The 23552-nt window shown below is 33.7% G+C and overlaps 1 protein-coding gene and 1 pseudogene across 1 annotated transcript; one reads left to right on the top strand and one right to left on the bottom strand.

Annotated features, from left to right (window-relative positions):
- Positions 1-7661: 7661 nt before the first annotated feature.
- Positions 7662-14252, top strand: LOC110735261 (floricaula/leafy homolog). The gene is given in 5 exon segments (XM_021915448.1): positions 7662-8067; positions 8070-8224; positions 8915-9198; positions 9882-10375; positions 13776-14252. Coding segments are annotated over 5 exon segments (1491 nt in total). The 5' UTR covers positions 7662-7878; the 3' UTR covers positions 14145-14252.
- A 103-nt stretch (positions 14253-14355) lies between these two features.
- LOC110735262 lies at positions 14356-21661 on the bottom strand (annotated as a pseudogene).
- Positions 21662-23552: the final 1891 nt, after the last annotated feature.

The raw sequence follows: 23552 nt of genomic DNA, 5'->3' as shown, positions 1-23552 counted from the left end.
GTATTTTTACCCTAAACAAAATGTACAACACGTTTTTGTGCAACTGGCCTCAGCAAACAACTACTTGCAACAGAACAATGTATGTAACCCCTAGAACAAGACACTAACTCATATGACACTAACCGAGTAACACGAGTAACCCCTATAACACTGAACGGGTAATCTCGATCTATAACTTTGAAAAAGTAAACCCTATAATAGCATTGCATGGACGCTGACATAAAAGAGTAAGACCCTATTTTTTGAGCTTCTAAGCAAAGCATAGAATATCATATTTCAGCATAGCACAACAGGTGTCAACACATTATTAATACGATTATTAATACTCAATACAACCAGGGGCGGAGCCACGGGGGGATAGTGGAGGCCCGGCCCCCGTGGCCCATCAACTAGCTCTTTTTTTAACAAAGCTGGCCCCCTTATTATTAGTATAAATATTAAACACTTACATGATTATTACTGTCTTATTGTCATAGCCCAATGGTTAAGTCACTATACTTGCATTGTGGGCTTGAGAAGATACAATACAAGTACCGTACTATTTTGTTCAATATAAACCTTGGCCCCCCTGAGTCTTAATTCCTGGATTCGCCCCTGAATACAACAAAGCAGAGCTAATTAGGGTTCAACAGAACCGACCAGTCCAAAATCGACCATTACAGCTCAAGTCTAAATTACAACATCAAAATCAGCTTTCCATATTTTAAATATATTTTTTCTTATATATCCCGTGCATTTTACGTGAGAATTAAGAAGGATTGTGGACTGAAGTGTTGCAAAATTAACTCTTAAATTATATATAAGATACCATGTAATTTTGTGTTTTATACATATTTATGAGTAGTATAACCCTAACTTTTACATAATTACTTGAGATAACCTTAAACTTTTTATTTTTTGAAGGTAACTTTAAACTTTTTTATTACGGAAGGTAACTTTAAGCTTTTAAAAACTCTTTTGTTTCAAAAAAAAATAAAAAAAAACTCTATAAATTAAATTGCATGAATGGAAAACATAACTTCATAATTAATTTCAAAAATTGTGTTTTTTTTTTTAAATTTAATTTCATTATTTTTAAATAAAATGGTTAAAACCTTCAAAAAAAACCTAACGCAAATTGAAAATTGGATAGTACACCGATAAATTAAAAAAAAAAGCAAAAATAACATAATTTGGTTGAACAAAGAATTTACTGATGTTTGACAAAAAACATACCTATATATGTTTGATAATATGTTCTTTTATACCTATGTTCTTTAACATATATGATTAAAAATGTTTTTGAGCTTTAATAATACAAAATATGTTCTTTGAATTTGGCTATTATGTTCCTTGAGGTAATGAGTGACGCACACATTGTATTTATTTTTTATTATTATCATATATATTTAAATTATTTTTATTATCATATATATCTAAATTATTTTTATTATCGTATATTCTTTGAGTTTGATCATTGTGTTCTTTAGGTATGAACTATATGTTCTTTACATTATAACTTATGTTCTTTTAACATATGCATGTGATTTTGAATTTTAAAATTTGAAAATGAAATATTGAAATATTTTTAGTTGAAAATAATTTTTGAGGGTGAAAACAAAAATTATCATGGAAAGTTGAATTTTTAGAGAGAAAAAAAAAAAACTGTGTTTGGGGAAATGATATCTTTGATAATATATATATATATATATATATATATATATATATATATATATATATATATATATATATATATATATATATATATATATATATATATATATATATATATATATATACTATTAATGTGTAATTTTTCATGAAATTTTAATAAAGTTTTTATTACGTTCTTTTTGTAATGTCTTTATGTTCTTTGGTAATACATGTTCTTTGTCAAACACTTATATGTTCTTTTTCAAACATTTATATGTTGTTTCCGCCTTTTTTTATAACTAGGTGCACCTTGATGCACAGATCAAATGAAAAGATAAAGAAACTCCTTTTCTTTTTTTAAAAAAAATAAAGAACTCCTTTTAACTCCTCCACCCTTTTCCTAAAGCAAATTTGAGTTTTATTTTATAATTTTATGTTACATACATGTGTTTAACTATTAACGATGTTAGCTTTTCCATCCAATTTAATGATGTGCTTTGTAAGTTTCGGGTTACCTCAGAAAGTATTGTAAAAGTTACTTTAAAAAAAACATTGCAAAAGTTAGAATTACATAATAAATCACATAAACACAAGGTTAAATGGTATAATCTCCATTCGAAGAAACTTTAAGATCCTAAAAGGCTATAACTAGTACCCCTTTGCCCAAAAAAAATTGGAGTTGGATACAAGACGATGTCATTGGTGCTGTTCAATCGGCTCTTTCCTCAGGTAATATTCTGAGAGAATTTAATTTTACCAACATTGCCCTTATCCCCAAGTGTGACAATCCAGACTCAATGGATAAATTACTACCTATCGGTTTATGCAATGTCATATATAAGATTATTTCAAAATGCATAACTAATAGGCTTAGGAGAGTGATCAATGATTTGGTTAGTGAATTCCAGAATGCCTTTATCCCGGGTAGAGTAATTTCAGATAATATTCTGATTGCTCATGAGCTTCTAGAAAATATCAGGAAGTCTAAGAAGGGGGTAAGAGGTAAAATCGCCATTAAAACAGACATGAGCAAGGCTTACGATAGGATCAAGTGGGATTTCTTAGAAAGTGTACTTTGCAAATTTGGTCTACCAGATCTAATGGTCAAAACTATTATGAATTGTACGTGTGAGTTATGTCTCTTTTTCGGTGATTATTAATGGCAGTACTCAAAAGGCCTTTAGACCAAGGTGTGGACTACGACAGGGAGACCCCTTGTCTCCATACCTTTTTATTTTATGTATGGAAGGTCTGTCTGGGTTAATACGCAAAGAAGAAGAAGCAGGAAGAATTGTTGGCCTTAGTGTAGCTCAGAAAGCCCCTAAAATAAGCCACCTTTTCTTTGCAGACGACTCTGCTTTTTTTATTCAAGGCTCGGAGAGTAATATTGTTGCCCTCAAGAATACTCTTGACACTTATTGCAAGGCCTCGGGCCAGATTATTAGCCAAAGAAAGTCGGTCCTTCTTGCTAGCCCGGGTTCTAAGGAGGAGGATGTGATAAAATTTAGTGAGATCTTGGGAATTAGCAGGAACGACAGTTTTGGTGTTTACTTGGGCATTCCTACTGATTTTGGTACTACCAAAAAAGAAATTTTTGGTTTCATGGTCGACAGGATGAAAGAAAGGTTAAACGCTTGGAATTCTTTATTTCTCTCCCGTGCTGGTAGACTTACTCTTATTAAATCAGTTCTCTCTAGCTTGGGGACTTATTTTCTCTCGGTTTTTAAATGCCCGTTAGGAATTATAAAGAAAATTATTAGCATCATTGCTAAATTCTGGTGGATTGGTAGGAGGGACTGTAAAGGGGTTTACTGGAAGAATTGGAAACATCTGACTGCTACAAAAGAGGACGGGGGACTTGGCATCCTAGATGTAAGATACTTAAATGAAGCTCTCTTGGCAAAGAAAGGGTGGCGAATAATCACGAACACAGACTCTCTCATTAGCAAGGTTTTTAGTACTAAGTACGGTATTAACAAAGGGTCTCTCTTTGGTAATAGATGGATAGGTAAGAGCTCGGGATCTTGGGGGTGGAAAGGGATTGAATGGGGCTTACATGTACTTAAGAAGGGTTGCTCGTCGTCTATAGGGGATGGGTGCACCGCTAAAATTCACCATCCCTGGGTTCTCGGGAAAATGCCAGTGTGGAATGGGTTTTTTGTTCCAAATGATGATAATGTAGCCTCTTTGCTCTCTACCGATGGTGGGTGGAATATGAATTACTGTAATGAGATTTTTGACAAGGACACCGTGCTTAAGATTGCTGATATAACCCCTATGGCAGCTGGTTTTGAGGATTTGATAATTTGGAGAAGGGATAGGAAAGGTACATAACCGGTAGGAAGTGAAAGGAGGAAAAGGGGTCTAGGCAAAAAATCTTTCTTTGGAAGATTCTCAAAGGTGCTCTTCCGGTAGGAAGTGAAAGGAGGAAAAGGGGTCTAGGCACGGCTCATTTCTGCCTGCTTTTTTTTATGGAGAGTGGGGATGAGTATGGTTGTCTGGAAACGCTAGAGCATCTCTTCCGGGACTGTCCATTTGCTAGCCATGTTTGGAGGGGCTACAGCTTGGGCATTAATGTAGACCATCAAAACAACATACCCATTGCAAGTTGGATCTACAATTGGCAAAGAATATTATGTGACAAGGATAGGGGTTTAGAGGAGAGCTACTCTATGTTTCTTGCAGGGCTTGAATGTATCTGGGAAGCAAGGAATAACCGGGTGTTCAGAAACAAAACTCAACATGCGTGGGCTACGATCAAGCAGATGGAGCACAGGTTTAGATCTAATAGCAGCACCATCTCTTGTGGCAGGAGCAAGGACGATGCTAAACAAGAAGAGGACTGCCCGCCTGGATTTGAGACAAGGGCAGATAGCAGGGATTCTCACCAAGACAAGGAAAGAATCGATTTGATTGCAAGAGGCAACGAATGTTTCAAAGCTAGATTGGTGTTAAAAAGGGATAAATACAGGAGTAAGTCACTTTGGACTTGGGAACCGATAGCTTCTGATGGCAGAATCTTGCAAGGCGAGGACTGGGATCATGGAGGAGCTCCAACAGGTATAATTGATGCCATTCTTACAGGTACAAGAGCGGCTCTACAACAGCAACTGTGGCAACTACAGATTAACACCTCCAGCACCAAGATTGCCAATTGGCTGCAGGGTGATGCAACAGGAGCTCTTCACTACAGAGAAAAGATTTCCAGAATTAAGGATATGCTTCCTAGTTTTAATTGCTTTAGTATTAAGTTCTCTAAGTTTTCCAGGGCCTAATCGCCTTTTTTACGGCTGTCAAAAAAAAAACAAAAAAAAAAAAACTAGTACCCCTTCGTTTTAAAATACTTGCTTCATTTCTCTATGCGCGGAGTTTTAGAAAAAAATTGGAGAAAATAATAAAATATGGAGGTAGTGGGATAGATGGAAGAATTTGAACCCGAGATCCGTGAAGCTCCCTATCGCCCGACTAAGTACCTACACAAGAAGCAGAGTTTAACTAACCCCGGAGTGAATCCGAGGAAAACCACTCAGATGACAAAGTCAGTAAGTGTATGTTTAAGAAGAAGAAGAAGAAGACGATATGAAGAGAGAGAGAGAGTAATAAATGCTACCCTTAAATTAAGGGACAAATTAAACCTGATATTTATAGCAACTCTAAATGCTAGATGTTTGCATGGCGTAGTTGTTGCCACGTGCCGACCGCCGACAAGCCGATATGTACACTTTTATGTATTATTGTCGATATGCTTGCCAACTGTGAGGACCCGTACCCGTTTTATTCTGTAATATTTTTGAATTGTCGGCATTATTTATTAATTATTATACCGATATCTCCCCATAACTAACCCTAAATTTGTTTCCAACAAATCATTTTAGTTTTTGCCCAAAATTAGAGAGGAACTGAAGAAGACAAAAATGAAAATCGAGAGAAGAAGGAACAAAAGGAGCAATTGTAAGGGAGGGGTTGTTAATGGGACTCACCACGATGTCACACATAAGGGGTTAGTCAATCTGGTGGGAGCTTTAGCGTTTTTATAAATGTTGGTGTACTTACTATTACTAAAACCAAAAGAATAGTTGGTGGTTGTTTCTTTGTGTACGTTATTACCTTATTGTATTAAAAAAACATTTATTTTATTTGTTTTACACTCATTAGTAAAAAAAAACTAGTTTTTGTGCCCGGGTGATGCCTCGGATTAAATTTGGAACTAATCATTGTTCGTATTGTCAGTTGCTACCAATTAATATTTTGTATTCAAAAGATTGTATAAAAAAATCACATAGTTTGCTACCAATCACATATTTTGTATTATCAAACACATGTATACTAATTTATCAAATTCAACTATCATGACTGAACTTAAATTCAATGTAGCACAACCCTTTTTTAGACTTAAATCTTGGAATTTACTTTCTTTAAAAGAATTCACGTACAAGTCTTATTAGTGGATTTATCGATAAATCTAATAAATTCTCAGATGAACATATATACTACCAAACTATCAATAAGACAATATTTTACAAATTATAACATTAGTATGTAACTTAGGTTGCACAAGTCCTAGTAGCATCCAAAACTTACACATTCAACACCTTTATAATTAGCTTTGGAAAAGAGGAAATAGATTGTGCATTGCATTGGCTTGTCACGTAAAATTGATAGCCCTTTAAATTACATGCACCATAAAATTAACTCGTGGTTATAAAGGCGGTAACTAGAGAAACATTTCAAGTAATTGATGAATTAAAGCAACAAACAATGAAACAACTCTAAGTTGTAAGTTGTGACATCGATAACCAGAAGAGGAAACAAAACCACAACGGATATTACAACTAACTATCACCTTTTCTCTTTCTCTCACTCAATCTATTCTAGTGGCAACTCCCCAAAACCAATACATGTATTACACCTCTTTTGTTGGAATAATAACGACAGTTCTAGACTTGTTACTTTACATATTACCAAAATTTGATGGACAAAATATAGTCCAATCAAATTGTAACATTTGATTTTTGAATTAGAAAACTTAAATTAAGACAGAGTTCTCGCACATATTTATACTAATAGAATTAACTGAACTAGAAATATTCCACCATAAGAACACTACAAGTCTACAACAAGTGAATTTAATTGATACTAATGATAAAAACATGAAAATATAAAAAAAGGGATAAATTTCAAAGAAACTTGATTATTTCCAACTGAAGAATCATTGCGTTTGACATACCTAAAAAAAGGAGCGGATTAGGTGTTTTTTTTTTTTTCAATGTGTTACGAGTACTAGTTAGGCTAATGAGAACAGGGTTCTTGTTGACTGAAATGAGCTGAACTGAACAAAACTTATTAGAGCTAAACTGAACTGAACTGAACTTATTAGAGCTGGACTGAATTGAAATGAATATTTTATAAGAGAAGGAAATTAGAGCTGAACTGAACTGAACTGAACTGAACTGAACTTATTAGAGCTGAACTGAACTGAATGAAAATGATTAGAGCTGAACTGAACTGAACTGAATGAAAATGATTAGAGCTGAACTGAAGTGAACTGAAAATAATCGTATGAGAATAGGCCCTAAAATTATATAACAAAATTCGATCCACATGCATTTAAGGGACTAGCTAGTTAGGCAAATAGCTTAATTAGCCTCCTATATGCTCATATTCCGAAAATATTTTCTTATATTTTTATTCACGGAAACAAAATAATTGCAAATTACAATTAATTTTTTCCATTGTATTATTTAATATTGACTTAAAAATTGACATTATTCACATAAGTTTTCTAATTAGATCATCATTTATTATTAATTTTTACTCAGTAAAATGAAAAAGCATAATCATGTTGGATTGTTATAGTTATCTCAAAGTACAATTGTTTTAATTGTGCATTGATGTATAGAGTAGTACCAATATGGTCTATATGGATGATGTTGTGGCGGGACCAATAAAAATATAATTGCAAAATATAGGCTTTGTTTGGAAGTATAATAAAGCCAAAACCTACACTTTTTTTTTTATATATTTCCAACAATAAAGCTTTTCAATCTATAGCAAAAGCAAAACCCTCCCCAAATTAGTATTTATAAATACATAAGCAAATTCATCCAAGTACTCAAAACTTTCTCACAATTACCCCAACTAGACCAAACACAAACACAAAATCTCACCTTATCATTCCCTCTCATACCCTCCTTTTTTTAGTCCTAAAAAACACTTCATTTATTTCCCCACCAAAAAATATTAATAATGGATCAAGACCCATTCACGGCAAGCCTATTCAAGTGGGATTACCCAAGGAGCACCCTTGCGGCCGCATCGGCCGCAGGTGCTCCTCAACAAAGCACAGCACAAGCGGCAACCTCGACGCTTCCGCCGTACTTTGCTCGAGGGCTGATAGGGATGAGGGAGCCCCCTGTAGGGATCCCGGGGGTCGGAATGGGATGGGGATGGGAATGGGAGTCGGAGTGGGAATGAGTATGCAGGGTTTCGCGATGGGAATTCCAGGAAGTGTTGCTGCTGCTGCTAATGCAGGAGCAGGAGCAAGTTCAGGTTCTGGTGGATTGGAAGAGTTATTCCAAGCGTACGGTATAAGGTAGACACAAACATCAAGTACTTGTACTAAATATTTTTTTTTCAAGTTTCAACCCCCTCCACAAATTAATATGCAAACAGTATATGTCTTTTTAAAATAAAAAGGAAATGTATAGGTTTTTAAATTTAATAAGCTGTGTTTGTATTAATTTATGATAATTTATTTACTAAATTATATGGTTTTTTTTTTTTTTTTTTTTTTTTTTTTATAATGATGCATAATCTCCATATCAAAAACCTCTCAAAAATAAATCCAAATTTTGATAAATAAATATATAAATAAAGAAGAAGAATTATATGCAAAATGTTCATACATGTATATACACATTTGTTTGTAGTACTTTGTAGGAAATAGTTGTATTTTAATAAAACAGTTCTTTAAAAAAAAGTGTCACAAATCAAAATTTTGTAGAATGATTTTGAATAGTCAAAATTATTTGGAGTTTGGAATCTTATCAAGTATTGACAATGATATTGAGTAGTTTATATAGACGAGATTTGATCTTAATTATTACATAACACCTCAAGACTTTATTAGCTAAGTTAGCCAAAAACAACTACTCCTTACTAAATTAAAAGTAACCTTATGATATGAAAGTAACCTATTACCATCTTTATTTTCATATACTTCCCTAAAATGTTCATTTTTTTTTTGGGGTCCTAATGTTGGGGTGTTGGATTGATTATTAAGGTACTACACGGCGGCGAAAATAGCCGAGATGGGGTTCACGGTGAACACACTAGTAGACATGAAAGAGGAAGAGGTGGATGAGATGATGAACAGCCTTTCTCATCTCTTCCGTTGGGACCTTCTTGTCGGGGAGCGTTACGGTATTAAAGCCGCTATCCGTGCTGAGAGACGCCGTCTTGAGGACCTTGAGGAGTCTCGCCGCCATCGTCACAACCATATGAGCCTCTCCAACACACCACCGCCCGACTCGTCCCATCACCCTCTTGATGCCCTCTCCCAAGAAGGTAAAATTTGATCTTAATGAAGCTGAAAAGCTAAGTATTCCTACAAAATTAGAAACCCCTTGATTACCTCTTAATTTAGTTCAATAGTTAATAATTAGATAAATGTATGTGTATGGTACTTTATGTATTTATTCATATTGAATATTATGGAATCATTTTGTTGTTAAATTGTACCTCAAACAAAAATATATCACATAATAATAGTCCCTAGATTCATGATTATATAAAAGTCCTTTTAAATTTTTACTTTTTCTAGCTTTATTAAGTTGATTATTATTCAATACCATAAATAAATGCAACATTGCATGTTATGTTAGTATTTATATCATCAAAACATTGTAGTTTATTGAATTCATTATTTTGTTATTAGTTTATTACACCAATACATCTACTAGTACTCATAAAATTCACCAATTCTTCATATATGTGCAATGAAGTATCTTAATTACCCCGTAGAAGGGTATATATATTATTCTCAGTTAAACTCGTATTCTGTTGTATATATTACAGAGTATTTTATCAATGAAATTTCATGTTTTCTGAAAAATAAAATAAATAAAGAGTATCATACACTTACCACAAGCTAATGTTAATACTAGTATATATCTTTGGAAAATAAAAGTGATCAAAATTTAGAATCTTTAGAGCACAAAAACTTGAAACTTTCATTGTATTGACTACAGGACTATCAGAGGAAGGAGTACACGAGAAAGAGGTAGTCGGAAGTGGCGGCGGAAACTGGGAAATGGTGGGAGCACCACCTACACACACAAATCATCAGGATCGTCAACAAAGAAAGAAGCACAGGAAACAGCAACATCTTCAAGCAAGAAACACGGTCCAAAACATGATGACCTTAACAACTACTAATAGGAAATTAGTAGGGCAAGAGCCTAGTAGGATGATTGGGAACCATCATAACAACAATAGTAATATAGATGACGACTTGGACGAGGAGGAGGTGGACGATGATGAGGATGGTGGCGGAGGTGGTGGCATTGGCGGTGTTACTGAAAGGCAAAGGGAGCACCCTTTTATTGTAACTGAGCCGGGAGAAGTAGCGCGAGGGAAGAAGAATGGATTGGATTATTTGTTCCATTTGTATGAGCAATGCCGTGATTTTTTGCATCAAGTTCAAAACATTGCTAAGGAACGTGGTGAAAAATGCCCTACTAAGGTACATTATCTATAATCTCTAATCAATCATCTTTTATGTTAATTAGGAGGTTATTATTTTGCTAATTGTTGGTAACATTTGATTCTTTATTTGTCACTTTAAAGCTTAAACAACATGGTATATATTAATAATCAAATTACATTGCATGTTTTTTTCTAATATTTTTACATAAATTTTTATTTTAGCTAGCTTTAATTTTTATTGGAATTTGCATGGTACTTGATGTGAAAATTGGTGAAATTCTAAACATGTGTGGAGTATAATTCTTTCTATCTATAGAACCAACAAATTTTAATTGATATGGAATTGAAAGTGAGAGAATATTCCATTAAAAAAAAGCTAGATTATCAACATAAAGTTGTTTGCCAAACTAGGTGTTTTACCCGGCTTTCCCAAAAAATAAACAAATTGAAGTACTTTCAATGTGTACCTACATTATTGGGTTGCATTGTCTTATCATATTATCCTTTTCTATTCATCTTATTCCAAAAGTGTATGACCAAATAAATAAATTCTCTTTAGAATTTAAGTATAATTTAAAACCTCCTTTTTAAGTAATTATTTTGTGACGCAATGAGTTTATTTTTTTTTAATTGTATAAGGTGCAAATAGTGGTAAAAATGCTACTCGGGCTACTTGTTACTTCGTATTTAGGGTTAGAGTAATGAATAATATGTACTTCCGTAAAAGACATTTGCAAGGTTACTATAAAGTCCGACAATAATACATCAATGCACTAAATTTTCCTTCATAAACATTTTCATTTCCATAATAGAACAAACTATAAATACCTAGTAGGTTTAAAAATAACACAAAAATAAAACCTACCCATTTATTATAAAGAACCTACCCAAAGATTTTTTTATTTTTTTTTAATAAAAAATTATCCATAATTCCGTATTGCACTATTGTCTAGAGTACAAATAATAAGATTGGGGTAGAAAGGGAAATTTTCAATGTTTGTTTTGTTTGAAGCAATGGCAACAAAGATGTACTAGTAGTCCAAAAGGGGAGTGAGAAATTATATGAATGGTATTCAAAGAAAGGATATAATAATCCATTTTTATTAAAAAAAAAAAAAAAAAAATATATATATATATAATAATCCAGTATTAGGTCGACAGGTGTCCAGTGAGAAGTACGAAAATTAATTTGTTAAAAAAGACTTTTTTAAGATTGAGTCAATTGTGGGGAACCAAGGAGAGGATGAAATTAATCAGAAGAGGTGTCAATGTATGCCTTTGACAACTCATTGTCATTGTTTCTCTGTTCACAGTACATCGTCCTTCCTCAAATTATTAAAATAAATAAATTAAGGTTTTTGGATTTTTTCACACATAAAAATAAGCTAAATTACCAACATGTTTATAATTTGACTTAACGTAAATTTTATTTTTGTTGGACTCAACCTAATTCTCTAAGCCTTTTGCAAATGAAAATGAGCCTTAATTTGATATTAACACTTTAGAGAAAATATTAAATCATTAAACAAACTACCTAGCAATAAATCATTTGAATAAACCTCATTTTGTTAAGTAAGATATGTTAATTCCTAAAATTAAAAAAAAAAAAAAAAAAAAGTAAGATATGTTAAGAGTTTGACTCTACTCTTAACAAATCACCAAAAATATCATAATTTTGATTAATTCTAATTTTAATACTTTGTAAATAAAGTATTAGGTATTTAGGGATATATTGATATATACAAAGCATAGTAAAAGTGTTACTCCCTCTATCCAATAATAATACATTGTACTCACTAATTTGTTTATGAGAAAAAAGGGATGAAAGCATAACCAATCAACAAAAAATGAAAAACACTATCAAGCTAAGCTTGGTCTAGTGGAAGAATTGTAAGGTTGGGAGTTCAATCGCCATTAGAGGCACTTTAAGGATGGGGATCCCTTACCCTTCTCCATCGCTCTTAAAATGTTTAACCTGCACCAAAAAAACCGTGAGGGTTGAGGTTCGATCAGGTTCCTTCTCCTTACCGTTAAAAAAAAAAAACCGAAGAGAGTGGGTCATAGAAACGCCAAGAATGTAAAGAAGAGAAAAAGGGAAAAGGTATCTCTCGAAAATAGCAACAGAAGGGAAAGCACTCAAGCAGGGGATGGATGGATGAGTGAGGGCTACACAGGCTACAGTGCTAACATCATTTCGTCGCTCTCTCCGTGTATCCTTCCAAAAAACTGGCTACTGTTTTATTCATCTTCTTTAATTACTTGAGTTGTACTACTACTTCCTCTTATCATTTTTCTGTCTTTTACCTACTGACTACTCTGATCTTGATCAATTTATCATTGCTGCCTTGAATTTTTACCTTAAAACCACTGTGCTTTCCCTGTTTATCTCTTACATCATTTTCAATAACAATCATAATATTAATTATAATACTCGAGTATAGAGGTTTAAAATATTTGAAACGGTTTGACATAAATATGAAAATAATATATCTAATTATGGCAAATTATATAAAACACGGTAGTAATAACAATACTTGGATAACATATGTTTTGTTATTTTTAATTCTATAAAACGTTATATTACATGTTTTGCTATCGCGAGCAAATTAACAATCCTAAAGATAAAACACAAATAAAATAAAATTTCAGTATTTAGGCAAAGATAAATATGAGTCCATACCAAATTATTATTATTATTATTATTAAAACTCAATGGGAATACATGCGTCCGCCACGTGTCATCATGACTAGGCAAATGATGTGGCATCATGTCGTCGATTATTGTAATTCATTAAATTAAAATAATAAATTGTTAGTATTAATGTTCGAACCTATGACCTTATATACTTTAAGGTCAACCACTAATCCAATGACACATTTCATGTCTATAATGTTTTGTTAAAAAGAGTTAATCATACTTATGAACTTGAAGTCAAACGAAGCAAATTAATGATCTTAGTTTCTAGATATTGGATAATATATTTTGATGTTCAATAAAGATTAGAAAAATAAACTTAAATAGTGCGAGTACTAAAGTTAATGCTATTCAAAAAAAAAATAATAATAATAATGTAACTAATTTAATCTATATTTATAGTTATCACATAATTTTTATTATAAAAGCTCATTTATAATACACATATTATGACTGCCCGGACCAAAAATTAGTTATTAGATAAAAAAAAATTAAAAAAAAAAAAAAAATTGGCTACAAATCCTGAAATGTTGATAGTACACTTTCGAAATCCCTTTAGTTCCCTACGAAATTGAGGTAAAAATTGCCTATTCTTTAAACCCTATACATAATGAGTGTTCTTAGTTTGAAAAGGGATTGAAGTTTCTGATGTATCCAATTTAACAATTGCATTACTGCATAGTTCTGTTCTGAGTACTGACCAAGGATAACTAACTCAAAAAGAAAATTATAAAAAACACAGGTAACCAACCAGGTATTCAGATTTGCGAAGAAAGCAGGAGCAACGTACATCAACAAACCCAAAATGAGGCACTATGTGCATTGCTACGCTCTCCACTGCCTAGATGAGGAGACATCCAACGCCCTGAGACGAGCTTTCAAGGAGAGAGGAGAAAACGTAGGTGCCTGGAGGCAGGCCTGTTACAAGCCCCTTGTTGCAATCGCTGCACGCCAAGGATGGGATATTGATGCCATCTTCAACTCTCACCCACGCCTCTCCATTTGGTATGTCCCTACCAAGCTCCGCCAGCTTTGCCACACTGAGCGCAGCTCTAGTAACACAAGCAACTCCATCTCTGCTGGTGCTGGGCCACACCATCTTCCTTTCTAGGTAGTCTTTTGTAGTTGTGCTATTTCTTGTAATTTTTGTGGAATCGGATCATGTATGGTTCAGAACTTGAAAATCCTTCTCACTCATTCTGCTGATTACTAGGGCTTATCGATTTATCTCCCTGAAATTTGCTGAATCCTACCGGTTTACATGAATGGTTAAGTTTTTCATAAAATCAAGGGAGGCAAATTTTTGTTAAAAGAGACCCAAGTAACAAATGAGATGCTCTAGATGTAAAATTCATAGAAGTTGCAATTTCAGCTGCTAAGAGTATGTTACTGAGATCAATTTGAATGCAAATATATCCAAATTGTCTAATTTAGAACAAGAATCAAACATACATTCTGACAAAATGATAAATTATCTAAAGAGAAAATGGCTGTCAGCACGTCTGGCATCATGATCGTGTACAGTTAAATAGCATAATTTTCAATCCTTGCCTCTGTAAACAACTCTTTCTTCAGAAGCTCTTCTTACTCATCAGCGGATGCAGATGAATGAGATGGATATCTCCATTGCACATCTGCCCAGGTGCTCTGACCATCAGTCACCTCTTTAATAACGGATGAGACCTCATTAACATTGACCCGAATCTGTTGCTTGCTGTCTCTTTCCCGAACAGTGACAGAGTTTTCTGAATCAACAGTAATTGCAAAGGGTACTCCAAGTTCATCGGTCCTTGCATAACGCTTGCCTATCGATGTACCTGCAAAAGTCATGTCGGTGGTTGGTAAGCTACTGAATGCTGATACTCTTAGTCTTTATGTGCCAAATTGGGGCAGACAAAATCTAAGGTTTAGTAAGGATGCAACTTCTATGAGCCCGGCCTATATGGTGAGATTTTCATAAAACAGGCAAAGCAGATAAAAGTCTCAACCAAGATTTACATAAATGTCAAGGACAAATCTTAAAAACATGAATAGAAGTGGCTTTCCATGAAATAGAGTTTCCCATAGATTACCCATTTCTCCTAAGTAATGGCTTCAAGCCTCTAATAGTCTACCCTAACTAATAAAATAGCTTACAACTATTATAAAATCCTAAAAGACATTGAAATCAAACTTGCATTGACAACCACAACATGGGCAGTAACCACACATCATTTTCATTACCAGGACATGAACCAAAATTGTGATTTTCTGTCATTCCTTTCTTTCCTTCTCCTGCCATTCGTTTCTTTCCTTTGCTGTCACTTCTTTCTTTCCTCCCTAAACCATTTTCTACCACTAAAGCTTTACCTTTAGCAACAATTCTTTCAAAACCCACTTCATAATTAGACCATAAGCTCAAGCATTCTCAGATTTTATCCAATTTTTTTTCCCAACATATCTGCTAATCTCATTCAACTCATTCCCTTAGCTAGTAAGAATTGACCTCATCAACTATTTAACTTATACAACTACAAAAAAGCACTTACTCGCCATACAATGATTGATTATGAAGCCCCCCAGAAAAGGGGAAAAAAAAAAACTTACATTAAATTGCCAAGTACATGTAAACTAATTCTGAAACTTTCAAGCTCTCATCTTCTATGCTCTTTGTTTTGGGTCTCAACAAACCACCATCACAAGTCCATTTCTACAGCCCTTAAATCCACCACCACCATGGTCATAATAGAACCAGCAAACCTATACCTTAATCTCCCTCTTGATACCTCAATTTTCTCGATCTTTGCTTTGTGGGGCTAACATCATTCTGGAACAGCAATTCTAACTTTATCAGAATGCAATGTTAGCTAAGGAGGTTTTAACAAAAAGCAATTCCTTTTATTGTTGCCTTGCAGTTTCCAGGTAAAGTAGTCATGCTTCCTTAATTTCCTCCCCCCCCCCCTCTCTCTTTTATCATCTCCCTGAATAGCCTTGTTGGAATTTATATAAAAGACATTTTTTTTTTGGGGGGGGGGGGGGGGGGGGGTGTGTGTGTGTGTGTGTGTGTGTGGTATGACATGGACGGGATGAAAATGAGAAAGTGTAAGAACGAGGATTAAAAAAAAAAGCCAAAAGCTTAACTTGACTTTTAGGCACGAAAATCGGTGATTAGGTGCTACAGACCAAAATAGTGGCCTCATATGGTTCTCCTAAAAGGGGAGAAATAAATCTTTATGGTACTATGCAAGGAATCAATATCTAGGGGAAGGGCACATTAGTCATAGTCTATTAGTAGTAACTTGGGGAATAAGCTAGAGGTTTGTTAGGGGGTATTTTCTATTGAGGTTATGTTATTGGGAGAGAGTGAGCCTCTCGAAAGCTCATATTAGGAGTGAATCCACCTCTTGAAAGTGGAATTATCATCCAATTTAGTGTAATTCTCATCTAATCAATATAACCATCATTTCCTGCCATTTATACTGCTGTAATCAAGCTAATCTCTAGCATACTATCCCACAAAAGTGTTGAAGGCATTATCTAGGGAAAAAAAAGATATTATTACTTAAAATTCCACGGAATAATCACTTTTGGTTCATGTAGCCAACCCCACTTATGGGATTAAGGCTTTGATTGATACTTAAAATTCCACTTTCCTTTTGACTGACTACCAGATTTTAGAGCTTTGACCCATTTTATGATAGCAAGGACTGATTGCTCAAAAACATCTTGGAGATATTTAGTTATATACAAGTAAATACGGTCTTAGAAATTCAGGGAGTATTTTGTTCACTTAATGGTATAAGATTGGAATTAGGAATAAAACCAAACTGGTATGGGGATAGGGTTGAACTTGATTCTAAATACCTTATGTTTGGTTATTGTAAGGGTATGAATTTTTTTCTATTATTTAATACATTGTGGTTGGTATGAGCCATACCCACCTCTCCTTTTGGGTTTTAAAACCCATATCTTGTGGGTCTGGGGTATGGGTTTGAAATTTTCTTACGCAAACAGAAGGTATGGGGTTTACCCATTCTAGACCCATGTACAATTATACCTAAATTGCTTGAACCAACAACCCCTGAGGTTTTGAGGGTGTATGTTTGTTGAAACTGTTTTTTTTTTTTAATTACATTTTTAGATTGGTTGTTTGAGAAAAATGTTTGGAATCAGCCATCAGGCTTGTTGTTCAGCCTATAATTACGCAAAATTACATTTAACAATACCCAAAAAAAAATCCTTTACTCCCTCCGTTTTCTTCCAAGTTACCTACTTTCCTTAAACCTCCTCTTTTTATTTATTTTTTTTTTTCTTTCTAGTGACACACATTCCCATAAGGAAACCTGTTACTCTCTCCATCCCAAATTACTCGCAACATTGACTTTTTGCACTGATCACAAACATGTTAAAGTGTGTTGCAAGTATAAAAAAAACAGAGCTAGTATAATAGTAGTAAATAATGATTATTTATTTATAACCTTGTAAAACTTTCTGAAGATAAATCTAAATTTTTATTTTCACAAATTAGCTGTCACTACTTTTGACAAGTCCAAACAAGTGACCTATGACCAATAAAAAAAAAATGATGTTAAAAGATATTCAAGTTTACCCATGTTGTAGTTGTTTCGCCATGGGATAAATTTGAAAAAAGAAAGGAACTACAGTGACACATACAAAACTCAAATATTAGCTCATCTCCCTATTATTTTTAGTTGAAGGTAGTCCAAATTTACCAATGTAGTATAAACACAAACAGTAAAAATGTCATCATTCCTTCTCCAAGTAGAAAGAAATTAAACTTTCAAATCCATTATTGGCCAAAGATTTTCAATGAAGGATGAAAAAGAGTACCTGTGGTGTCAATTTTATGCGAGATACCAGCCGCCGCCAATGACTTAACAATTTGTGCAGCAACTTCCTCATACTGCTGATTTTGAACCAGGGGAAACACAGTGCATTTGATTGGAGCCACAAGCGGAGGGAAACGGAAGACATTCAATTGCTCATCCCCACCTTTGCTTTGCCTGGTATAGAAAGAGTGCTCATATAAACAGTAAATAATTCGCCCAATGCCAAAAGATGGTTCAATAACTGATGGCGTAAAAACCCTCTGATGTTCCTTCTTCTTCTCCTTCTTGATAGTTACCATCTTGTTTGTTATTGTCACATTCTTCCCAAGAGTGCAAACATTAAATTCCACTTCACCCTTAGACTCCAAGTTGGCCTTCATTTTCCATAGCTTCTTTTTCATCCATGGCCTGCATGATTCAAACCAGAGCAAATTTAAATATGCATTCCACTATAGTGAAGTAACCAGTTATAGTCTCAATGTAGAGCGGTATGAAGGAATATATTTTTAACTATTACCTCCAATGCTTCAACCACCAATCTTTTGATTACCCCTTGAATGCAAGGCCAAGTTCCTTTTTCACTGGGGTGATAAATAATTTTCTGAAAGAATATCACATACGTACATCAACACAGTTGGCCATTACCACACACTTAATAAACAGACATGAAATAAGAAGAAAAATCTATAGAAAGAGAGGAAAGTGGGTATTACCTCTACGTCTTTTGGTTCTGCATATTTCTCATGAGCCACAAGAGCTACACCACTTTTATCCTAAACAAATTTATAAAAGTTGTAAGTTCATGGACTTCACTGATATCTCTTTTTTCAAGTAAATTTATCCTAAACAATTGTTTTAAGATTACATCAAAAGAAAAGGATGTATTAGCTGCATAAAATCAACATAAGATTTAACTAACAAAACCTTACCATGTGAGCACGCAAATCATATGCAGATCTATCAGCAATGCCAACACACTCAATCCAGCCATATGAGCATTCAATCTCAGCATCCCAACAATCAGCAGCATAATGAGCCATCTCATTAGCAAGATTGCTGACGGAACCCGCAAATCGTTCTTTGTCAATTCCAAGGCTGGTGAGGAAAATGTACACTCTCCCGATAAAATAACCCAAAGTCTCGTTGTTGATAGTTCCCTGTATAACAAGGACATAACACATCAGCAAGAAATATAATGACGTTACTCAGAGTGCACTCAGAGGAATCATAAATGAGTAAACACATCAGTACATGAACATAAACTAACCTTGCTAACTGCTTCACCAAGAACCATCTTCTTTGCAGATTGCCCAGATACCTGCAGCTCCCTTGGAAACATCAAAAACTCCAAATTTGCAACTTCAGGAAATTTCCGATGAGACTTATCTTGGGGATCCACAAAATGTTCAATTTCTGCCAGCGTAAACTCACGAACCCTAAGAAGACCTTGTCTTGGAGAGATCTGAAACACAAAATTATGATAATAAGATATTATGATTTCAGAGAACCAGGATAAAAATGAAGTGAAAATTTCCCCTATTTCATTCCTCATGCCTGCACTTTACCCTTTCCCTGTCTGTTTTCTCCGTGGATTCCAATTTTACCACTATCCTATTAGTAAAATAAAATGCCCTAATACACAGGATGAAGTTCTGGAAGAATTGCATTTACCACAACTAGATATGCTTAAAAGTTGAAATAATTGTGATATATGCCTCAAAGCCAAAACCCAAGTCAGCAATCCATATGTCCATTAAGTTAAGATACAATTGAAAACCCACACTACATTCTACAGACATTACAGTCAAGTCATACAAGCCCACCATAGCACATAGACTTTTAATAATTTGATCGGGCAGATATGCAAGGTTTTATATAAGCGTTTAACACACACTGACCCAAACTGAATCTACTTGACTCCAAATCAATATGGTAGACAGGTCAATTAGCAACTTAATTTCAAAGAGAAACAATGAAAATTACAGACCTCATTTCTAAAGGCTTGACCAATTTGGGCAGCAGCAAAAGGAAGCTTATTGCCATTGTAATAGTACAGGTCCTTGAAATTCACAAAAATACCTTGGGCCGTCTCTGGTCGCATAAACCTACAAGTAAAGGCATAAAAGCAAAAATAAAAAATAAATAAAAATATAAAAGAAAAGGCCGTTGATTCACCACCATAGGAAGGGCAGACAAAATCAGCCAACTTATGTTTTAAGATATTGACAAACAAACCTACCCAGGGCTCACGCCAGAAGGACCTATTGAGGTCTGAAACATCAAATTAAATGGATATGGATCAGAAAGAGGATTTTTCGTATCAGGAGCAGTAATGCCATACTCCTTTATCTTTGAGCCCATCTCTTCAGAAGAGAAATCATCCAGCATAGCCAATACATGTTTGAGTTCTGCTACTTTTTCTGCAGACAGACTGAGGTCCTTCTCGAGTTTCTCCTTGCAGAAATCCTTGATCAAGTGGTCTGCACGGTAACATGTGCCGGTCTTTTTCATCCTTAACCATAAGGTCAGTAAACTTATCCACGTGTCCTGAGGCCTTTAGAACAACTTCTGGCGTCACACATGGGCAATCAACCTCCAACATGTTTTCTTGCATGACAAAATGCTGGCAGTGCAAAAAAATAGAAGATTCAGTTCTATAATACATGACAGTTTGAGGTATTGAGCATAAGTGATATGAAAAGTAGGTTAAAGTAAAGGGTATTCGCAACAATAGTGAGAACAGGATATATATGATATCTATTCTAGTTTTCTCATAGCACAACACATTGACACTAAGATAAGCATATGAATCAAAACTATCCAATTTCTCAAGAGGTTTCTCACATGCAACAAGGGTGTCGGACATAAAAATTCTTACAATTCATCGAAATTAATTACACAATTCACTTCAATTTAAACACAAAAATGTTCAAACTTCAATCTCAAATCCCACATACAAACCCAAGTACCCAACAACTTCATTCCTAACCAAATTACAGTCTTAAATCAAAATCACAAATCAGTCAAAATCAATTCATCGCAATTTATTACAAAATTCACTTCCAATTCAAATCAAACACATAAATGTTCAAACTTGAATCTCAAATCCCACATAAAAAAAAACCCAAATCAACCTCAATCATAACCAAATCACAATCAAAACCAATTCATCGAAACTAATCCCACAATTCACTTTCAATTCAAAAACATGACAAAATCGAGAAATTAAATTGCTGATTTCTGATACCTGACGCCAAAAGGCAAGAACATTCTGTTTAACAGCACAACCAGGAGGACCATAATCATACAATCCAGCAACACCACCATAGATCTTAAACGAAGGAACATAAAACAACTTCCTCTCAAGCGTATTAATCACGCCTTGTCGAAACGCCTCTTTACTCTCACCACCATTACTCTTAACAATTTCCTGAAGCTCCTCTTCAATCGCAGCCTTCTCCAATTTCAAACCCTTCAAACCTTCAACGGCGGCGTTAATGGCGGCCTTATCGGCGGCGGCGGAACCCTTGAGCACCCTCACAGTGTTCGCCTGAGCATCGACGGCGGCTTGCTTGTCAGCTAGGGCTTTTCGAAGGGAGATTTCAGCGGGAATCCATTAATGGAGATTCTGGTGTGAAATGGCGGAGGAGAGAGAAAGTGGTTAGGGGTTTGGAGGAGAGAGAGAAAGTTGTGAAATGGAGAAAGAGTGAGGTTTTGTTAGTGGATGAAGTAGTGAGCCCACTCTTCTGGAAATGTTCTCTAGGAATATCAAACGAGGATACATGAAAAAAAAATTAAAACCAGCTTTACGGAATTATTGTGATGTCAACGGGGGTTTTAACCTAAACCTTCCATTTCCCATCGATGTAGCTCCCGCTCGCAAGCCTTATTGCACGAGGGAGCCCCACTTAGGGCTTGTTCTCTTTCATTGAAATTCAATTCAGTTCAGTTTAGCTCTTAATTTATGTCTAATAATATTGCTAATGATATAAAGTCAAAATTTCAGTCTTTTAAGCTCTTTATTACAACGACAACAACAACAACAACAATAATAATAATAATATTAACAATAATAATAATAATAATCAATAAGTAATAAATAATAATAATCATCAATAAATAATAATAATAATAATAATAATAATAATATATTGAAATAATAATACTAATAATAATAATCAATCAATAATAATAATAATCATCAATAAATATAATAATAATAATAATAATCAATGTCTCAAAACAATACATCAATAATTAATAATAATAATAATAATAATATTGATACAATTCATTGTTCAAATGGGTTAGATGCATGTAAGTGTTTTGTGTTCTTTTGTCATAATACTATTTTATTTTTAAATTAAATAGTATATGTGTTTAAAATGTTTAGAGGTTTCAAGTTTTTAATATATTTTTCATAAATTTTATAATTATATAGTATATTTTTCGTAAATATTTTAATATGTACATTTGTATATACACATATGTATAATAATAAATAATCAATAAATAATCAAATCACTAATCCGTAGTTAAAAATCACTAATTAATCAGTTCAGTTCAGCTCAGTTCAGTTTAGTTCAACTGAGTTCAGTCAATCGGAACAGGCCCTTAGAGTCTGTTCTTTTCAGCTTAATTTCACTTCACTTTAATTCTGCTATTAAAACTATGATTGAGAAAAGAAAATTATTGTTGATTAGCTATATTGAAAATATTTAAAAGTTATATACATTATATTACATTAATGATGCATATTTTTCCAACAAAACTATACAATGTAGTGATTATATGACTAAAGACTTAGGACCTATTTTCTTCAGCTTAATTTCAATCAGTTCAGTTTCCTATTTTCCTTCTCTCATAAACAGTTCAGTTCAATTCAGTGATTTCAGTAAATCAGAACAGGCCCTTAGAGCAACTCCAATTGTCATGCCACCTAGAATTACAAAGTTATTCTTCTTTCAAGCTAATGTATACCCGAAAGTAATTGTCATTTAGTTTTTTTTAGCTTTATTTTTTAAAATAGTTAATATTTTATTAGAGACAAATAAATTATAAGCTAATTAGCTAGCCAAGCTAATTTACTTGGCCAAACTAATTAATGAATTCTCTAATGGTTTGGCTATTAACTTGAAAACTAGCCTTTTGGCCCGTTCAATGCACGGGTTCTTATCTAGGTTATTTCATATGTAGGTATTTTTTCAATAGTTGAAACTTTTGATATGAAATACGAAGTAATTGTTTCATTGCTAAAACTTAAAAGGAAAAAAAAAGATGAGGATAAAACTGTGGAAAAAGATAAAGGAATTTATTAGATACATATATATACATGAAGATTTTAGGATATGAAATGACATATTGGTTTAAGTTATATTTTAAGTCTATTAGTTGAAAAGACAACTTTTATATAATTCAATTCATATGTTTATGTGATGTATATTAATTGGTTCAACTTTATTTTATTATGATGGAAATGAAACACTTCATTTTCTTAATTGAATTTGCAAGTTATAGAATGTATAAAGACTTAAACAAAAATATCAAAAGGGGTGACATGTGTCATATGTGGTAGTGAATGACTTGTAATGACATGTGTCATATGAAAAATTATGGTTTGTGTTTTTAAATACTAAGTATAGATATAGATTGTTAAAATTGCAAGCTAGTCCCCGAAAGCAACCATTAGA

Source organism: Chenopodium quinoa, unplaced genomic scaffold (genome assembly GCF_001683475.1).
Source record: "Chenopodium quinoa cultivar QQ74 unplaced genomic scaffold, ASM168347v1, whole genome shotgun sequence".
NCBI lineage: Eukaryota > Viridiplantae > Streptophyta > Magnoliopsida > Caryophyllales > Amaranthaceae > Chenopodium > Chenopodium quinoa.
Note: the sequence above shows the minus strand (reverse complement) of the source record. Positions and strands in the feature narration are given on the sequence as shown.